Below are 16,224 nucleotides of genomic sequence, written 5' to 3' on the forward strand. Positions count from 1 at the left end.
GGGCCAGCTGCACCGCCCAAGAGTACTACTGCCAAATACATCATCTCTGAAGATCCACTCTGATGGAGAGTTCATAAAATGAAACTTCCTTGAGAAAGGTTTCCATTTTGTAAAGTCTCTTTCTAACTGAAGTCAAGATTAGACACTGTAGGGCAGCGGTCCCTCATCCCTCAACTTTCAGAGAGCCAGGGGTCTGAATCCATCCTCAACAAAAACCACATCAGCTAACCAGGACACTCCTGCAGCTGCCAGGTTCCTCTTCATCATCTGCAAAAAAACCAACAGTGCCAGCAGTCAGCATCACGTCAGCTGACACACCTCTGCCACAACACCCTCCACCTCAACAGCCACGGGGCTTTCCGCTCAGCTGCTCTGTGCAGAGTCCAGTGTCGGACGCTGCGGCCAGCGTGGCCCGTGGCACCTACGATACCAAAAGACAGAGAGCTACCACTGTGCTTGCGAGAAATCACCAGCACCGTGCTCCTGCTCTCTACTACCCAGCTCACCTCAAACGCTCGTCCGATTCCAAAGGCAGCGTGCCCGGCTCCTGCAAAACCAAAGAGAAATGCTTCATCGAGCTGCCACGTGATTCTTTGCACTGAAACCCTGACCCAGCCGACAACTGCCTCGCTGTCCTGGACTGCTCAGCGGCACGCGGCTTCGCCCCTCCCAGCCTACATGTGGCACCTGCATAAACCAAAGCGAGAGGCACAAGCTGAACCTGCAGCCTGCCCACACCGACTGCCATCTCCTGCCCCGTTACCTTGGCCACTCACCCACCCTGCCTCTGACATTTACCGGTCGCCACGTCGAGGCCTGGGTACCACCTGTAAGACACAGACAACAGGAGATGCTTCTAGCTTCACCAACAGTACGACACCTGAAAAATAACTGCTACTTCAGCCCACGCATCTCACCTTGCCCGAGTCATCTCCGGTGCCGATATCCTGCTTTGCACCTTCAAAACAAAAAAAACCCCAAACCGATAAGCCAGTCATGTAGCAACCAGTCACGTCTTCTCCTCTGACACCACACGCTGACCCACCTTCTTACAGTGCCCTGCTCGCTGTCTCTGTCACTCTTTGGTGCATATATTGTCCCTCTGGATCTGAAAAAAACTTTTAAGCAAGTCACCTGGATGCTGAGTGACAGCTTAACAATTCCAGAGTTCTTGACTCCATGTAGGAACACCGTCTAGGGTGTCATTACAGCCTGCCATTAAAAAAAAACATAAAAACAAAACAGCATTAAGCCCTACACAAACAAGCCTTAACACCTTTGAGATTCCCTCTGTTCAACTACCACTCCCGCAGCCTCCCCCAGATAGCTCCGGTCATCCCCATGACATCCTTGCCTGCTGCTGAGGGCTGCTTGCTCTGAGGGGGCTGTACGGGCTGTACCTAAACAGTCCAGGCAAATCAACATTAACTACAGACTCTTAGTGCTATTCTTCCCCTGACCGACATCGCTGTGCCCCCAGGCAGGGCAGTTCCAACCCACATACGTGTGCAGGCTGACACGCCAGAGAGTAAGAGAAGAGTGCTCTGAAGAGCGCCAAAAACCAAAATCCAAAGGGTGATGAAGTGCCACAAGAGCGCGGTGGAGTACGCAAAAGGACTCGGAAGACATTGTTATAGAGAGCAGAGGAGTTAGGAGGGAGCACGGTAAGAAAAGAAGCCTTGCAGACACAGCGAGGGCCCTGGAGTCTCAGGAGGGCATCTGGGCAAACTACAGATGATTGAGAGAACAACCAAGCGGAGACACCCTCGATGGCAGAGAGAAAGAAAAAGGAGCGCTGCACAGCAAAGAAAGGAGGGAGGCTCTGACAGAACCAGAGAGAGAAAAAAGGAGATCGAGTGCCTCAAGGGGCTGTGGAGATCGAGGGAGGTCTCAGCAGGCACTGCGACTGTGAGGAGAGGGATCGTGGGGGCGGGGCTGATGGATAAACGAAGGCTGAGGGACAACCAGGAGGAACTCGGGTGATCACCTGAGCAGAGTACAGATGGTCTTGGGTGGCTGGGAACTAAACACGGGAATCCTGGCTAGCACAGAGGAACAAATGAGTTCGTGTGCGGCTCAAAGACGGCCCCACCTAAAGTGCTACAGGATGGAACCGGACCACAAGGAAGGTCTTGGCAGGCATCGTGACTGGGAGGAGAACTGTCCCGAGGGAGCCAGAGAGACAGAAAAAGGACTGGGGACATGACGATTAGATCCGGAGGGGATCTGAACCAAGCAAACACGTCATCAGAGGGCCAGGGAACGAACAGAGGCACGGCTAGAGGGAAGGGAGGACAGACTGACTGGGCTGGGTCACAGATAGCACGAACGCTCGGGAAGCCCTCTGAGGGAATGAGATGGCTGCGAGGTCTGCTACAAAGCTAGAAGTCTGCTAGGGGCATCCTTGAAGGCATCGATAAGCATCATGACACCCTTAGAGAGGTCCTGATTGGGCCAAAGGTACCAAAGAAGGCTCAGGGACATGAGAAGGAAGTCTGGAGGGGATCTGAACAGTACAGATGTCGTCGGGAGGCGGGGACCAAATGGAGACACCCTAGATGGCACAGAGGATGATTAAGAGTGCTCTGAGGTACAAACACACCTGAGGATGGGTTTCTGAGGGCATGAGAGAGAATCCAAGCCCGCTACAGAGCTAAAACAGGGCTGTGGTACACAGAGAAGGTCTGAGGAGGCATCCTAGGTGGCATAAAGAAGAAAAAGAATGCTCTTTTTTGGGAACAGAGATCTTAGGAGAGGTGCTATTGCGACAAAACAAGTCCAAAGGAAACTTACAGAGCATTTTTCCTTTGTCTCAGCAGTTGCTGCCTCTAGTTCCCTTTCCTTACTGTCCCGCTCTTCTTTCCATTCTTTTAGAGTCTCACTCAGCAGCCGCCAAATAGTAGCCAATTCTGATGCATCTTTTGACCCTTTAGAAATTGCATCCCACAATTTTTGCCCTACTGCCTGCCACGCTGATACACTAAATGCCGTGGCAGCTGTTGCTTCAAATCCGTGCATTTTACTCCAAATGAGCATTCGCCTTAGCCCGTATTCACTAAACACCCTTACGTTGAAGTAATGCTCTCCATGTGGACAGTATTGTTTCCTCTTCTTTCGTTAAGTCCTGTCCCATGGCTACAGTCCCGTTCCAGGTGGCTCACTTTATCAGGTGTCGAAGTTCAGGTCCAGACCAAGCAGGTTCCCACTGCTCTCAGCTTCACCGGGCTCCGTCTCCGCTGCACGCCGTCCTGCAGCCCACCTTGGCTAAGTTGCGAATCCCGAACCCCGGCCTTGCCAAGTCGCGATCTCGGCTTTGTTGCACGTTGTCGTCGCACGTCGTGGTCACCACATGTCGCTGTAGAGATGGACAAAGCAACACACACACACACGGGTGAACAAGTGGCTAGTTTCTTATTACTAAAAGCATGCATTTTTATATATTTCAGGTGCCAGAGTGTTACAGTATAATTGGTCAAAAAGTTGTTTTTAACATTCTCGTTGGATAACCCTTAGCAGTTTCCTCCCTGCTTGCTTCATCCTGCTAGGTAGTCAGCAGCTCCTTGAAAGTTATTTGCTTTAAGCATAGCTTCCTTATCTCAAGGGTACACCGCTACCTTGTCAAGGTCAAACTCTTCTTCAATCAGGTTATCGGCAGACCAGCTGCCTTCCCTGACACTATAATTTTCAACATGATCCAAATTATCTTGTTTCCCAGAAATATGCTGCACCCTGCAAATAAGACCTACGTATTTCTATTCCAGCTGATATTTATTATTATTTCTGGCTCTGGTTATTTTGTTATCTGTAATCTTCATCCACAATGACTAGAAACACCTGTTCAAATGAACGATAAAGGCATGGGAGATAACAGATTGCTGCAGCATCTGATCAGGAACATGCCTGACGGGGGATCAGCATGTAATGGAGATTCAATGCATGTTTGATTTAGTTTTATTATTTAACTGACATATTGAATTTATAAATTAATGTATAATGTTCTGAGATGGCAAGTGTCGTTACTGATTTTAGCCTGAGATCTCCAGCAGCTATTCTTACACTAAAATCCCTTCTGAAAAATGCAGGTTTTCCTTTAAGCATCCGTTTCCTCACAGATGAGAGGGCAAGGGCACGGGCCAATCCCACAGCCACTGTGCTGCAGGAGCCACCGCCCGTTCCTCCCCCGCCCAGTCCCCAGCTCCGGCCTGCGCCCACCCGCGCCTCGGCACGCCCGCGCCCCCCCACGCCTGAGGGCCGGGGCGGAGCCCTCCTCAGCCCCCCGTCCGCCGGGATCGCCGCGCCGCTGCCGGGCACGTCGGCCGGGGCTCGGGCAGGTAACCGCGGCGCCGGCCGCCCGGGCAGGGCTGCTCTCGCCCCGCGGGCCCGGCGCCGCTCCCCGCGCAGGGCCATACCCGGAACACCGGCAGGGCCCCGCGCCCAGCGGGCAGGGCCGCGCCCACAGCGGGCAGGGCCCCTCCACCCGCCGCCCCGTGTTTGCGGCCGTGGCGCTCAGGGAGGTGCTTTGGGCGCGGCCTTGGCAGTGTCGGACGATCGATCGGGTGGACTCGCTGATCTGTCCCAAGTGGCGCCGCGGGTCCGTTCCTGGGGAGCGGCGCAGACGCTGTTCCCGCCATTTCCCCCAGCCCGCCCGGCTGTGTGACCCCGCCCGGTACCCGTCCGCCCTCCTCCGGTGGCACCGGCGGGCAGAGCGGGAGGATCTGCCGCTCCCGCAGCCCTGCGGCGGCACCGACCCGGCCGCGGGGACAGCGGCTGCCGCAGCGCCTTGGCGCCTCCGGCGGTGAGGGGGTGCGGCTGGGCGCTGCGTCCCTTCGGAGCGGGCGGTCCCAGCGCTCGGCAGTGAGGTAGTATTGCTTTCTGAAGCCTTTACAAAAATAGTACAGGAAATAGTAACCTGCAAGAATGTTACGGTGAGACTTACAGTTTGGAGACTCGGAGGTCACATCCGGGATACCACCAGGGCTTGCGGTTGTAGCACGCGATCTAAACACACCGGGCATACATTAGTATTCTACGGATTTTTTTCTTGATTAACAAGATTTGTTATTAGCACATCATTAATGCATAAATTCTGCTTTCTGCCACTTGTGTCCAGTAAAATTTGGTTATTTTATAAAACCTCTCGAGGACAATTTCCAGACTTGAAAAATCCTAAACTACACCTTAGCAACATTGAAAGCCATTGAAAAAATACATATACTAAATTATGCGCTTTGGTTTATCATCTGAGTTTAAAGTATTCCGTATTCCCTGTTGTCATATATGACAAATGCCATTCAGTAGTAATGGGGAAGTATCAGTTGCATTATAAATTTGTGAGATGCCATCAAATGTTTTGTGTAATTTGAATAAAATATGAATGGAAGTGAAATATGTACAGAAATGTTTAAATTGGAGCAGCTGCAGAAAAGAGTGACTAGGATAATGGGGGAAATACAGAGCCTGTTTTATGAGCTACAGCTAGAAAAGCCGTGGCTCTTGAAGGGCAAGGTGAAGCTGAGCAGGGGTATGATTTTTGTCTACAAATGTGTAAAAGGTGCAAATAATGAGGCAGAAGAAAAGTTATGGAAGGAAAGGATAATGCTGGCACAAGAACGATGGTATAAAATGGCAAGACCCCACATGTTTAGGATGATAATTACTGGAAGGTTTCTCATCACTAGGGCACTGAGGTTTAGGAGCAGTCTGTCAATAGAAGCAGTGGGATGGGAAGCCCCACTACTTTAAAAGTGAGTCTTGGCCAGTTAAGGAAAGTGCGTGACATGCTAACTGTGATACTAAAGTTCCACTGACTAGTCCCCTATTCCTAATACAGCGTGACATCATGGGACTGCTTCTAGCGTAACCTGAAATCATACCACTGGAGATAAATTGCAGCTGGCCATCAGCATAATGTGCAGCCTTCAAAAGAGTGTCAGGTGCTTTGGCGGTAGGAAGTAGTAAGGAGATGCAGCCCCTGCTACATGATTCTGCCCAGGAGCTGAGAGATGACCCTTTGTTTGTCCTTTGTTCTTGCACCAATTTTTATTTGGTAGAGGAAAGCGGTTTGAAGAGGGAGAGATTGGAGGAGGGGGCTGGCTGCTCTCTACAGCATTGTCCCCTGCCAAACTGCGGATTTCCTTTGTTAATCTAGCCATGAGTTGTGCTGTGAAACAACATTAACTCCTACTAGGTCCTCCGTGTTACTGTACAGCTCGTGGGGGAGCTGCATCAGCTCGAGGTACAGCTCGAGGAAGGGAGGCTGTAGCGTCTGGGGAATCGATCTGCGCCACAGGCTGGTGTGTACTTGTGAGGATGCGGGCCTTGGGATCTGCGAGGATGTCTTCCTGCCCTTCTCTACCAGCTTCTGCCTACCCCGGGGCATATTTGAGAGGAACAGCTGTTCCAAACCTCCTTCCCGAAACCCTTCTTGCAGCAGTTCTGTTTGATTCAGCCTCTTGCTGTCCCCACAGTCCAGCAGAATTTGGTGTTGCTGGAGAAAGAGAAGACCGGCTGCTTTGGTCTGACGTTTGTGATTTCAGCATTGCTCTTGGTCATTCAGGTGCAAGCCTTGTTCAGTCAGGGCTGGGAAGATCCTGTGTAGAATCAAAGCAGAACCCAGACCACGGTGTTAGATTTTGGGTTCTAACCCTGAGCAAGGACTTACCTCAGCTGGCTGTGTGGAAGTAGAGAAGGGAAAGTGGTGTCTTAAACCCTGCCCTTTTTGGCATGTAAATGCTCAGGTCTGGGTTACGGTGAGGCAGCTGCTTCCACTGAGGATGCACATACCAGAGTTCTCTCCTGGTTCCATTAACTAAGTTGCTGTATTCAAAAAACAAGAAGAGATTGCTCCTCTGCTGAAGCTGATGTGGTTATTGCCACTAATCATTTCGTACACTGGATTAATGGCTAGAAAAGACATTCAGAATGTGCAAGGTCTGGATTCAATGCTGTTCTCAGGGTGAGGAGTTCACATAAGATATCGTACCTCTCAGAAAAGTGCCCTGACTATTGTTAAAGGATATTTCAAGGTGTGATGGAAGGGAAATAACAGTCCCCTTTTGCTCCATCCTGTTTCATTGCGTTGAAGAGGATTCAGGATGCCTTGTGTCAGGGAGTAGCAGAAAGAAGGAAATGAAAGTGGGCCTGTCTATAAGGCATTAGTATGGAGGACAGTGCTAGTCTCCTCTGATAACGTGCATGTATCTCATGATTTCATGTGCACTTGCTAAAGTGCCCTCAGTGATGATTGCCTGTCTACAGTTAGGTTTTGAGGCTTATGAATTATGCAGGTTTTTATCTGTTTAATGTGTATGTTGACTTCATATCATTCTAGTTTCTTAATCAAGATGCCAGGCAAGATAGAGCGTATGCCCTATGAGGCTTCATTAATCATATATATAATCTCATCAAAAAGATATTACAATACCTAAAAAGTTTTAATTCTGAGAGTTCCAACACATCAGTCAAACAGGAGTCCCTCATGATAACATGGCTTTCCTCAGAGCATTGTTGATGGGTTTTATGAGTTGGCTCGTTGTTCTATAGGGGCACTTGGGCATATGCATTATGCATCAGCTTGTCCTTGTTTTGCTATATCTGTCAACACACTGATTGATAAGCATTCACAACCATTTGCTGCATCATTTTTAGTGATTCAGAATTAAAAAATGCCTTTTTCTAAACTCCTATAATGTTATAATTCCCCTTCTTTTTAGGGAAAAAAAATGTAAGGTTATAATGAGTGATTTTAACACTATGATAAAGTGACTATTCTTACTAAGATTTGGTGATTTTATATCAACAAGAGCACAAGCCTGAAGCCACTTATTTAATATTGGTTATAGCACTGGTGTATAGAAAAACATGTAATGTCTTCTATTATATAGGATCTTGAATAATTTTGTTTTCAGTAGCTTGATTTTATGCTAACTTTTTTTTGTTTGGTTGTTTTTATTCTTCTGTTCATCCTGACCTTTTTTAATAAATGCCTTCCTTTCTAGGCTAGGTAGACAAAAAGTTACACACCAGAGGCCATCCACACTGCATTGCCACTTCACAGCTCAGGCTTCTCCATGTCTTGCTCTGTTTTTATCTAGTAAACCCACTTATTTGTGCAGCTTGATCTGTTTTCCACATGAGAATATTCATGTTTCCCAGGGTCTTGAAGCTTACTCAGAAAATGGCACGTTTTTAAACCAGCTACTTTGAAACTCCAGATATATGAAAATAGTGACACAGGGTAAACCCACGATCTGTCTCCTCCATGAACCTGTGGCCCAGAGCAGATGCTTTGGGGAGTGCAGGAAGAGGATGAGCCTGCAGTGATGCTGCTGCAGACCGCTCTCCCGGCCTCTCTCCCTGCAGTTCGGGGACTTCCTGACTTGAAGGTGACATAAGCTCTTACCTTTGGCTACCTCTGCTGCTCTTTTGGTTAGTTGCATTTGGCTATATTAGAATGCATAGTATGCAGATTAGCCCAGTTTGATAAACGACTGTGTTTATAAATGATATATATGTCATAAAATATATATAAATGATATATTTATAAATGAGTCTTCTTTGCAGTGTCAGTGTTCTGTCTTCTATACATTTGATGAGGTAAATTTTTGTGTATCATCTGATTTCTACTTAATTAAGTAAAAAATAGATTGCTGTATAACTGCAATGGAAACATTTTACTGAATAATCCTCGTTTATAGATATCTGCAATTTCTCCATTAATGAGCTCTTACTCTATTAATTGAGGGGATTCGTGCTTTTTATAGTAATATGGTCACTAAAAGCAAGTGTGTTTAAATTGAATGCTTCATAGAGGCAAATTATACTCTGCTGATGCTCCTGTCTTGACCACCTAGACCTATACGTAATCCTACTAAAATCTGTTGATTAATGAGATCTATTTTGCATAATTATGCAACTGTTTTTAAAATCTGATATTGACTGCATTATATCACTGTTTCTATGAATTTGCTTGGTATGTACATTATGACAGATAGGCTATCGCCATCTGAATAGTTTTGCATGCTCTTTGTTTAAACAAGAACATGGTTACTCTGGAACTTGCACAGCTCTGAGATGAGTTAAAGGTTAACAGCAATGGTTCAAAGAGCTTCTGTGCACAAAGATCCCCTTTCTGAAATGTAAACCTCACAGTCTTAGCAGCTGCAGGTCAGTATCTGCCCTAACCACTAATGGAAAAAAGAATCATTAGTTATCAGTGCTTTTTTCTAAATGCAGATCAAAATATTTATTGAACACTTTTTCTGCATCATTAAAAAAAATCATATCCTTATAAGCTAATTGCAGATTTATACTATTTCAAGATTGTCTTTTCTTCTTGAAGTGTTTAGCCTTTGTTCTTCAATAATTTACAGAGTAAGTTTTTATAAACCTGTTGACTGTTACCATTTGTTGGTGCCTTTTGTTCACCATTTTCTGTGCATTTCCTTGCCAATAGCTTGTATTCATTATTATCGCATCTCAGTTTTTTTCTTGGTTTTACTCCCTACTTCTCTGTAAACAGACTGCTGTCAAAGTAGTTGTCTTCATAGCTGTAGGACTGTAGGGCTTAGCTACCCAGTAAGGCATTCTTAACTTAAACTTATTATTCACATTTTTGGTTTTTTCTTCCCACTTAGAGTAAGGTTGGATCCAAGTTTTGCTGGTTCTTATATTAGAAAGAAGATGGAGCCTATCCTTAGTCTTCTTTAACCAGTGGCTTTGGTGTTGCCTCTCATTTATGTTTTTTTAGACTTCGATGTTATTTAATGGTTTTGTATAACTGGAGCAAATTGAGCACATAGGATAATATGCAACAGCAGAATGTCATCAGCACTCACAAGTCACTCAATATGGCAAAGTTTTCTTCCCGTCCCTGTCTTTATAGTTCTGAAAAATGTATGTCTTCTTGCATTGAGCAAAATGTACATCACTGTTAGCAGCTAGCTCTGACAGTTGGTAAGTTCTGTTTTATTGAGCAATAAGTTACTGTCATGTCAGCTGCTAGAACTAACGGTTTTCACTTACGCACACTGAATTGTGGTGTAATCCCTTAGGCCAGGCTCTCTGACAGTTCACTTGCTGCTTAAATGAAGATGTGATTTTACCATAGCAACCAGTTAGACTATTATACTGAATTCTTCAGTTATCCAGCCTCATCACAGCTAAGTGTAACTGGTGTAGGCTGGGAGAGAGGTGGGCAGTTTACACTGTGTGTCAAATACTGTACAGAAAAATCATATGAATATTGCTAAGCAGAGATTAATTAAGACACCACAGTTATGAAGAAATTAAATTCATTCAGTTGATAAGGAGCATAGCTGGTGAGAGATCCTTTTTGCAAAAGCATTTTAAAATAAGCATAGTCCTGTACAGTGTCAAGAATGAGAGAATTCATTCAAATTTAAGAAAACTGTATCTTTTTCATAATCAAGGCTCATTTTTCTCTCTGAAACCAATGCACATCAAAGACCCAACTCTCCTAGATTTCTGACTGCCACATGGGTTTTGTTTCCTTGTTTGAGAAAGCACTGGGGGCTTGCAGAGTTCAGTAGTATGAAGCCTCATCACAAAAAATGCAGAGAGACAAATATTTTCCTCGATTCAGTGAAGTAATTTAGTAAACTCCTGTAGATTGTAAAGCTCCAGAAGAGACACTGATTAAAGTGGTATCTGGCAGTTTTTCATTTTCCAATGAAATTGTATCAGGTTACTAGTCATAGCAAGATACCTACACATATGTACATGATCTGTATATATATAACATTTTCACCACTTCTGAAATGTTAGCCTCGGTTTTGAAATTCAATCTGTGATCACTCAGTTTTGCTTTCACCGACATCCTAGAAATACAGAGGTTTTTTCTGGTGATACTTCAATCAAATAGAAATGCATTTCTTGCTCTTTTCAAGACTTACAGAAATTCTTACTCCAAAGTGCTGGAGGCTGTAGAAAATACAGTAGCTTGTCTCCTTGGTGAGCATACAAGAGTTAATTGTCTCAGCTGAGCATACCACACAAATTACAGGAATGCATACTGGCCTGGGTTCTGACCAGAGCCCAACTATGTAAATCCAGGGTCGCTTCAAACTTTCACTAAGACTACTGAGGATTTACACAGCTGTAGGAAGAAAGAATTTATTCTAGTTCATATTGAGGAGGTATATGCAATTATACAAACACTTTTCTGGGCACAAGTAGACTTGTATGTTACATACTACTGTTATTATGAAGATCGAGACATATTCTTGAAGCTTTTTCTATAAACTTAGAAACAGCACTGAGTGCTTTGTGCAGATATGTTTAGGTTTAGTGAAGAGAAGATTTTAGGCAGGATCTTTGTTGACGATGAAGGAAGAAAAAGGATTTTTTTAACAGGAAAATGCTGACTCTTACGCTTAAGATGTATGCATTGAAGGAAAACTGGGGGGGCGGGGAACAAACATCATATTCAGGGTCTGAGGATGAGTGCATGTGAATACTTTTGCCTCTAAACCTCTGAGCCAAACTACAAGGTGTTCACTCTGGGCTCAAGGCTGAGTGGTTTCCTCTGTTTCATACACGTGAGGCACAGGAAAAACACAAGACCTGACAGCACACTCCTGTTTGCTTCTCGCTCTTCTCTGCTTACTGTTTCACAGAAGCGGTCAAACTTTCTTAAAAGATTGTGGGGATGTCTCTCAAAGCAGCAACAACTGAGCCTTATGCACGCAAAGATACATAGCGGTGGTGTTGGATGAAAGTGTGGATATTTGAAAGGAAACACTAAAAGAGGTGTGGGAGAAACGTATCCTAACCACACACTCTGTTCGTGTGCCTTGAGGGATCCGGGGTCTCCCAGGGCACTGCATCGAGAACCACCTGTCTTCCCACACAGGACCTGGAAGCTGAGAAGCCCTGATCTTTCCTTTCCTTCCTTGTGCAAGCTGTCACCTGCAACACTGACAGCACCACGAGCTAACAAATCTCTGCGTCGTTTGGCACAGCTCTGTGACACATGAAGCACAGCCGCCTCCCTGCACAGCATTCCCAGCATCTCCAGCCAGCTCTGGGAATCAAAGCTGGTGTTTAGCTGAAAATACTTTCTGTTGGAGTTTCTGACATTACAGATTTTTTTAAGGCGTGCAGCACTCCCGTGTTCTTGAATAGTATGAGGTACTGCTGGGCAACCTTAGTGCTGCATTCCTTGAGGCTTTTGTCAGTGCAGAAAGCAAACCACAGCTGTTAGAAACTCTGAAGGATAAAGGTCAGTTCTCCACCAACCACAAAGTTAAATTTTCGTATATACAATATTTTCTTGCTGCATCATGCTGGCCTTTCTTGTATATGACAGCTACTTGTCTCATATTGAGTATCAAGGAGTGGGGACTGTGTTCTCCTTAGGACGTTTGGGTATAATCACTTGGCCACTGCAGAAGTAGGAGTTCAAAGTCTTGCTGTCCACCCACTGCTGGAGATCACTTCTCTGTTGGAGATTGATGCCACGCACCTGAGCCATGCTGAGGGATCACACGACATACCACACAGCTCATCCATGGGCTGGGCATGGCTATGCTATTAACATTTTTAACTGCTCCAGTTGCAAGAGTGTATCTGCTATGCGTTTTCTTTAGTTGAACTGTTTTGTTGTCTGACCGTATGCATTTTTCCTTCTCTTTGTGTGGGTTTATCTTAAGAGTATGGAGAATGACTGCTTTGGAGAAAGCTCTAGGAGACTAATTAATTACTGTCTGCTCTGTCTCAGGTTGCTTTCAAGAGAATAGGAAAGGGAGAGTCTCACTGATTGCTGTTATTTGTTCCTTTTTCCTGTTCAGATGCAGATGGATAACAGGACATCTAATACCCATGTTCAGAAGCCATGAATTCCAGAAGATTACTCTCAGAAACACGGAGAACATTTCCTGCTACTAAAGTACACTGCCAGCAGCCATCACGGATTCTCATTGTGGATGTCACATCACCTTCCTGGACCAACACTTGTTCTGTACTTTCTGAAGCTCTGGAAAACACTCTTTGTTTGGCATGCAGTTTGATAGGCCCCTGCCGTGTTCCCCTGCTGAGCCTCTACGTGGTGCAGAACCAGCAGGAGTGTCTGCTTCCCTTTGCGGTATGTGTGAAATTATGTCTCTTGGGGTCTAACAAACATGAGTCGATACATTGGTGCAGTTCAGCAAAGAAAGTTGTAATTTACTACAAATGTGTATCTAAAAACTAATCATTCTCAAAGAGCATAGTTTCATAAAATTCACCTCTTCCGTGAAGTCTATGAAAGAATGATGCTTAAAAGGAGGAGTGTCATATTTTTGATCTGTGAAGTTGCTCAAATGCATAATTTAGGTTTTGTGCTGTTCCCTTCTAAAACATCTCTTGTACCTCTCCCTTTCATATGCTACTTTCTGCACTATCTGTAATGCTTCTCTGTCAAAATTATCAAACACAACTCTACAGCTGTAATAATTTGGATGGTGAAATAGTCTGTGTACCTGCTGATTACACAAATATTACCACTTTGGGAGAGATTCCAGACATTTAAGTGGAAAGGATCAGAATTCAAAATATTTTTGCCAAATTTGAGAAATATCCTGAAATGATAGAATCATTTAGGTTGGAAAAGACCCTTAAGATCGTTGAGTCCAACTGTAAACCTAACACTGCCAAGTCCACCACTAAACCGTGTCCCTAAGCACCCATCTACACGTCTTTTAAATATATAGCTCAAAGTCAGTAAGAACAAGCATTTCACTCATCTAGGGATATGCAGCAGAATAAATATAGATGGATAATGACTAGCAGCTCTACAATAAAAGTTTGGGATTACAAAGCATCGTAAAGTTCACAAGAATCTATGAAGTCATACTATTATGAACAGTCATACTGAGCACTCTCATTTACACTACATTAGAGTAAACACACAGTATTAACCCTTCCACTTTATTCAGCAATGGTGAAAACATTCTGAAATATTGTGTCAAGTTTTCACATCTCAGGAAAGGTAGAGGCCAACTGGGAAAAAAAATCAGAAGTCAACGGTAATTTAGCAAATGTGATCTGCAAGAAGACTGCGGCTGATGGTGGTGTTTATTTTGTAGAACAGGTTATCGATAATGTGACAGGGATAACTAAGGGGATACCAAAGAAACATTTTCTGGAGATACTGTGAAATCACCCTGATTAGGGGCTGTAAGAACACACATTTGTCTTGCTTCCTAGGATGAATTACATGTAAATTCATCCTGGCATGTCACTGTAGGATGGACTAAGCAATCTGTTTCACAACTGGTTCCAGGCCTGTTTTCTGTGATTTTGCATTACATCCAATTTAATTTGTAAGTGGGGCCAAATACCTGCTTTTGTATTTGCTAGGTATGTCCTGACACTGATACAACATGTGCAGGCTGATGGCAACCTCAGATTTCATTTGGTAATTATGGGTCACCAGAGCACAAATGCACTTTGACCCAATCCCTCTACTTGCCCCATCATATGAATCTTCTACTCATGATATCTGTCTTTTTTATTTAAACAACAAATCCTCATATTTTGCTGATCACAGTTTTTAAAGACAGAAGAACCATTAGATCATTGTTTGGCTTCCTTCATATTACAGGCTATTATATTTCACTAAAGTACCCATATATCATTAAAGCACTTCCTCCAGAAAGACATCTAGTTTTGATCTGAAGATATTATGAGGTGGAGAGTCAAGTACTTCTGTTGATAATTTCTTCCAGTGGTTAATCATTGTCATTGTGAAACTTGCACCTGGTTTCTAATTTGAATTTATTTGCTTTAGCTTCTAGGGATTTGTTAATATATCTCCTCTTTCGGCTACACTGAAGAACCTGCTTGTATTTTATACTTTCTTCCTCTAAATATAAACAGGTCCCCTCTTAATCTTCTAGCTGGTAAATGAAAGAGAACAAAGTATAAGTAACTGCAAGGCATTTTTACAGGCCCTTAATAACTTCCAAGCCCTTCTGTGTATTCCCTCTTCTGTTTTTTTGGATGCTACATTCCAATACCGGACTCAACAATGCTGTACAGAGAGCTAAAAAACACCTTTCCTCCTGTTTGCTTGACTGGTAATCACACCAACTCTTTTGCCATAATATTGTTATTGTGTTTCTCTGGGACTTGTCCAACACAACAAAGTTCACACTCAAAGACTTGAGCCCATGGTGTGTAGCCGGTTGATAGGCGCAGTTCTGGTGTGAGCCTGCACTCCCCTTCTCCCCAGCTTTGCTTGGATGTTCTGCCTAGTGAGCCATCTCTTTATTTTAGACATCTGCTGTTGTACTGCAGGCTGTTTTTCAGAACTATTATTTATTAGGCACAGTGAAGTATAGCAAGATGATTGTCTTCTTCAATGGACCTAATTTCACTAATAATGGTATCTGGTCCTCTGCAGCTTCTGGAATCAGGAACAGTTTTACATCTGTATCTGATAAACATCTGTTCTGTTTCAGCCTTCTTCAGAAATGCCAGGGCTCCATTGCTTTTTCTGTACTCCCAAATTTGCCCTTTTGACTCCACAGGGCATCCTGTTTATCACATTGACTTTCTGATCTAGCTAGAGAAAAACTTGATACTTCTCAGTGAGGAACCAAGATAGAGCTATATTAAAGATTGCTTATTAGACAAATCATATGAAGTCAGGAAAGTCCCAGAGCCGAAAATAGAGATTGGGGGAGATTACATGGAGAAGTATCATATATGGTTGTTACCCTTTTCTTAGTCTTTCCTGGGCCCTTGTTTATGGTCTCTGTTCCTACTGGTCTCCCCTATTGGTCTAACTCTAACAAGTCCAAAGAGCTTTCCTGGAAAGGGCAGGGGGGTGCCAAAGAAAAAGAAACCAGGAAGTAAATAATTGTGCAGAACAACAGATGATGACAAGAGGGGAAGTGAGCATTAAGGTGTCAAAAAATTTTAATGTGGGCCTGAGCAAGGACTCTGAGCAGAGCACCTCCAGCTGATGGGCCCTGTTCGTACTGGTTTGCCCTCAGGATGGGCAGCCATCCCCCCCAACTCCCAGAAAGGGCAGAAAGACAACTACAGGGACTAGCAAATTAAGACAGTGAAGTGGGTGAGGGTACAGCATGTGAAGGGAGACAGACGGGACAGTGAGCATGGTGCCTACCCTGGCTTGTGGCCAGCTGTGATCTCTCATTCTGGGAGCTTTTCTGTGGAAGCAATGTAGCATTGCAGATTTAAATGTTTTGCTGGACACAC

The 16,224-nt window shown here is 44.6% G+C and overlaps 2 protein-coding genes across 4 annotated transcripts in view; one reads left to right on the forward strand and one right to left on the reverse strand.

Moving 5' to 3' along the window:
* Window positions 1-99: 99 nt before the first annotated feature.
* LOC141922946 (uncharacterized) lies at window positions 100-6,805 on the reverse strand. The gene is made up of 11 exons (XM_074823134.1): window positions 6,749-6,805; window positions 6,185-6,487; window positions 5,638-5,700; window positions 5,474-5,534; window positions 4,410-4,909; window positions 3,070-3,355; window positions 1,046-1,212; window positions 918-958; window positions 799-827; window positions 507-547; window positions 100-267 (listed from the first exon to the last, which is right to left on the reverse strand). The coding sequence occupies exons 1-6, from the start codon at window positions 6,803-6,805 to the stop codon at window positions 3,218-3,220; spliced, it is 1,122 nt and encodes a 373-aa protein (XP_074679235.1). The 3' UTR covers window positions 100-267; window positions 507-547; window positions 799-827; window positions 918-958; window positions 1,046-1,212; window positions 3,070-3,217.
* M1AP (meiosis 1 associated protein) overlaps window positions 3,354-16,224 on the forward strand; it is a 45,337-nt gene continuing 32,466 nt past the window's right edge. Inside the window, exons 1-2 of one of the 3 annotated variants that reach the window (XM_074821631.1) lie at window positions 3,354-4,331; window positions 12,810-13,102. In XM_074821631.1, the coding sequence (XP_074677732.1) occupies window positions 12,854-13,102 (249 nt within the window). In that variant the 5' untranslated portion in view covers window positions 3,354-4,331; window positions 12,810-12,853. Of the gene's footprint in view, window positions 4,332-4,464; window positions 4,860-7,608; window positions 12,242-12,809; window positions 13,103-16,224 lie in introns of those variants that run through there. The other 2 variants (XM_074821633.1, XM_074821634.1) reach the window with 2 other exon arrangements.

Source organism: Strix aluco, chromosome 4 (genome assembly GCF_031877795.1).
Source record: "Strix aluco isolate bStrAlu1 chromosome 4, bStrAlu1.hap1, whole genome shotgun sequence".
Classification (NCBI taxonomy): Eukaryota; Metazoa; Chordata; class Aves; order Strigiformes; family Strigidae; genus Strix; species Strix aluco.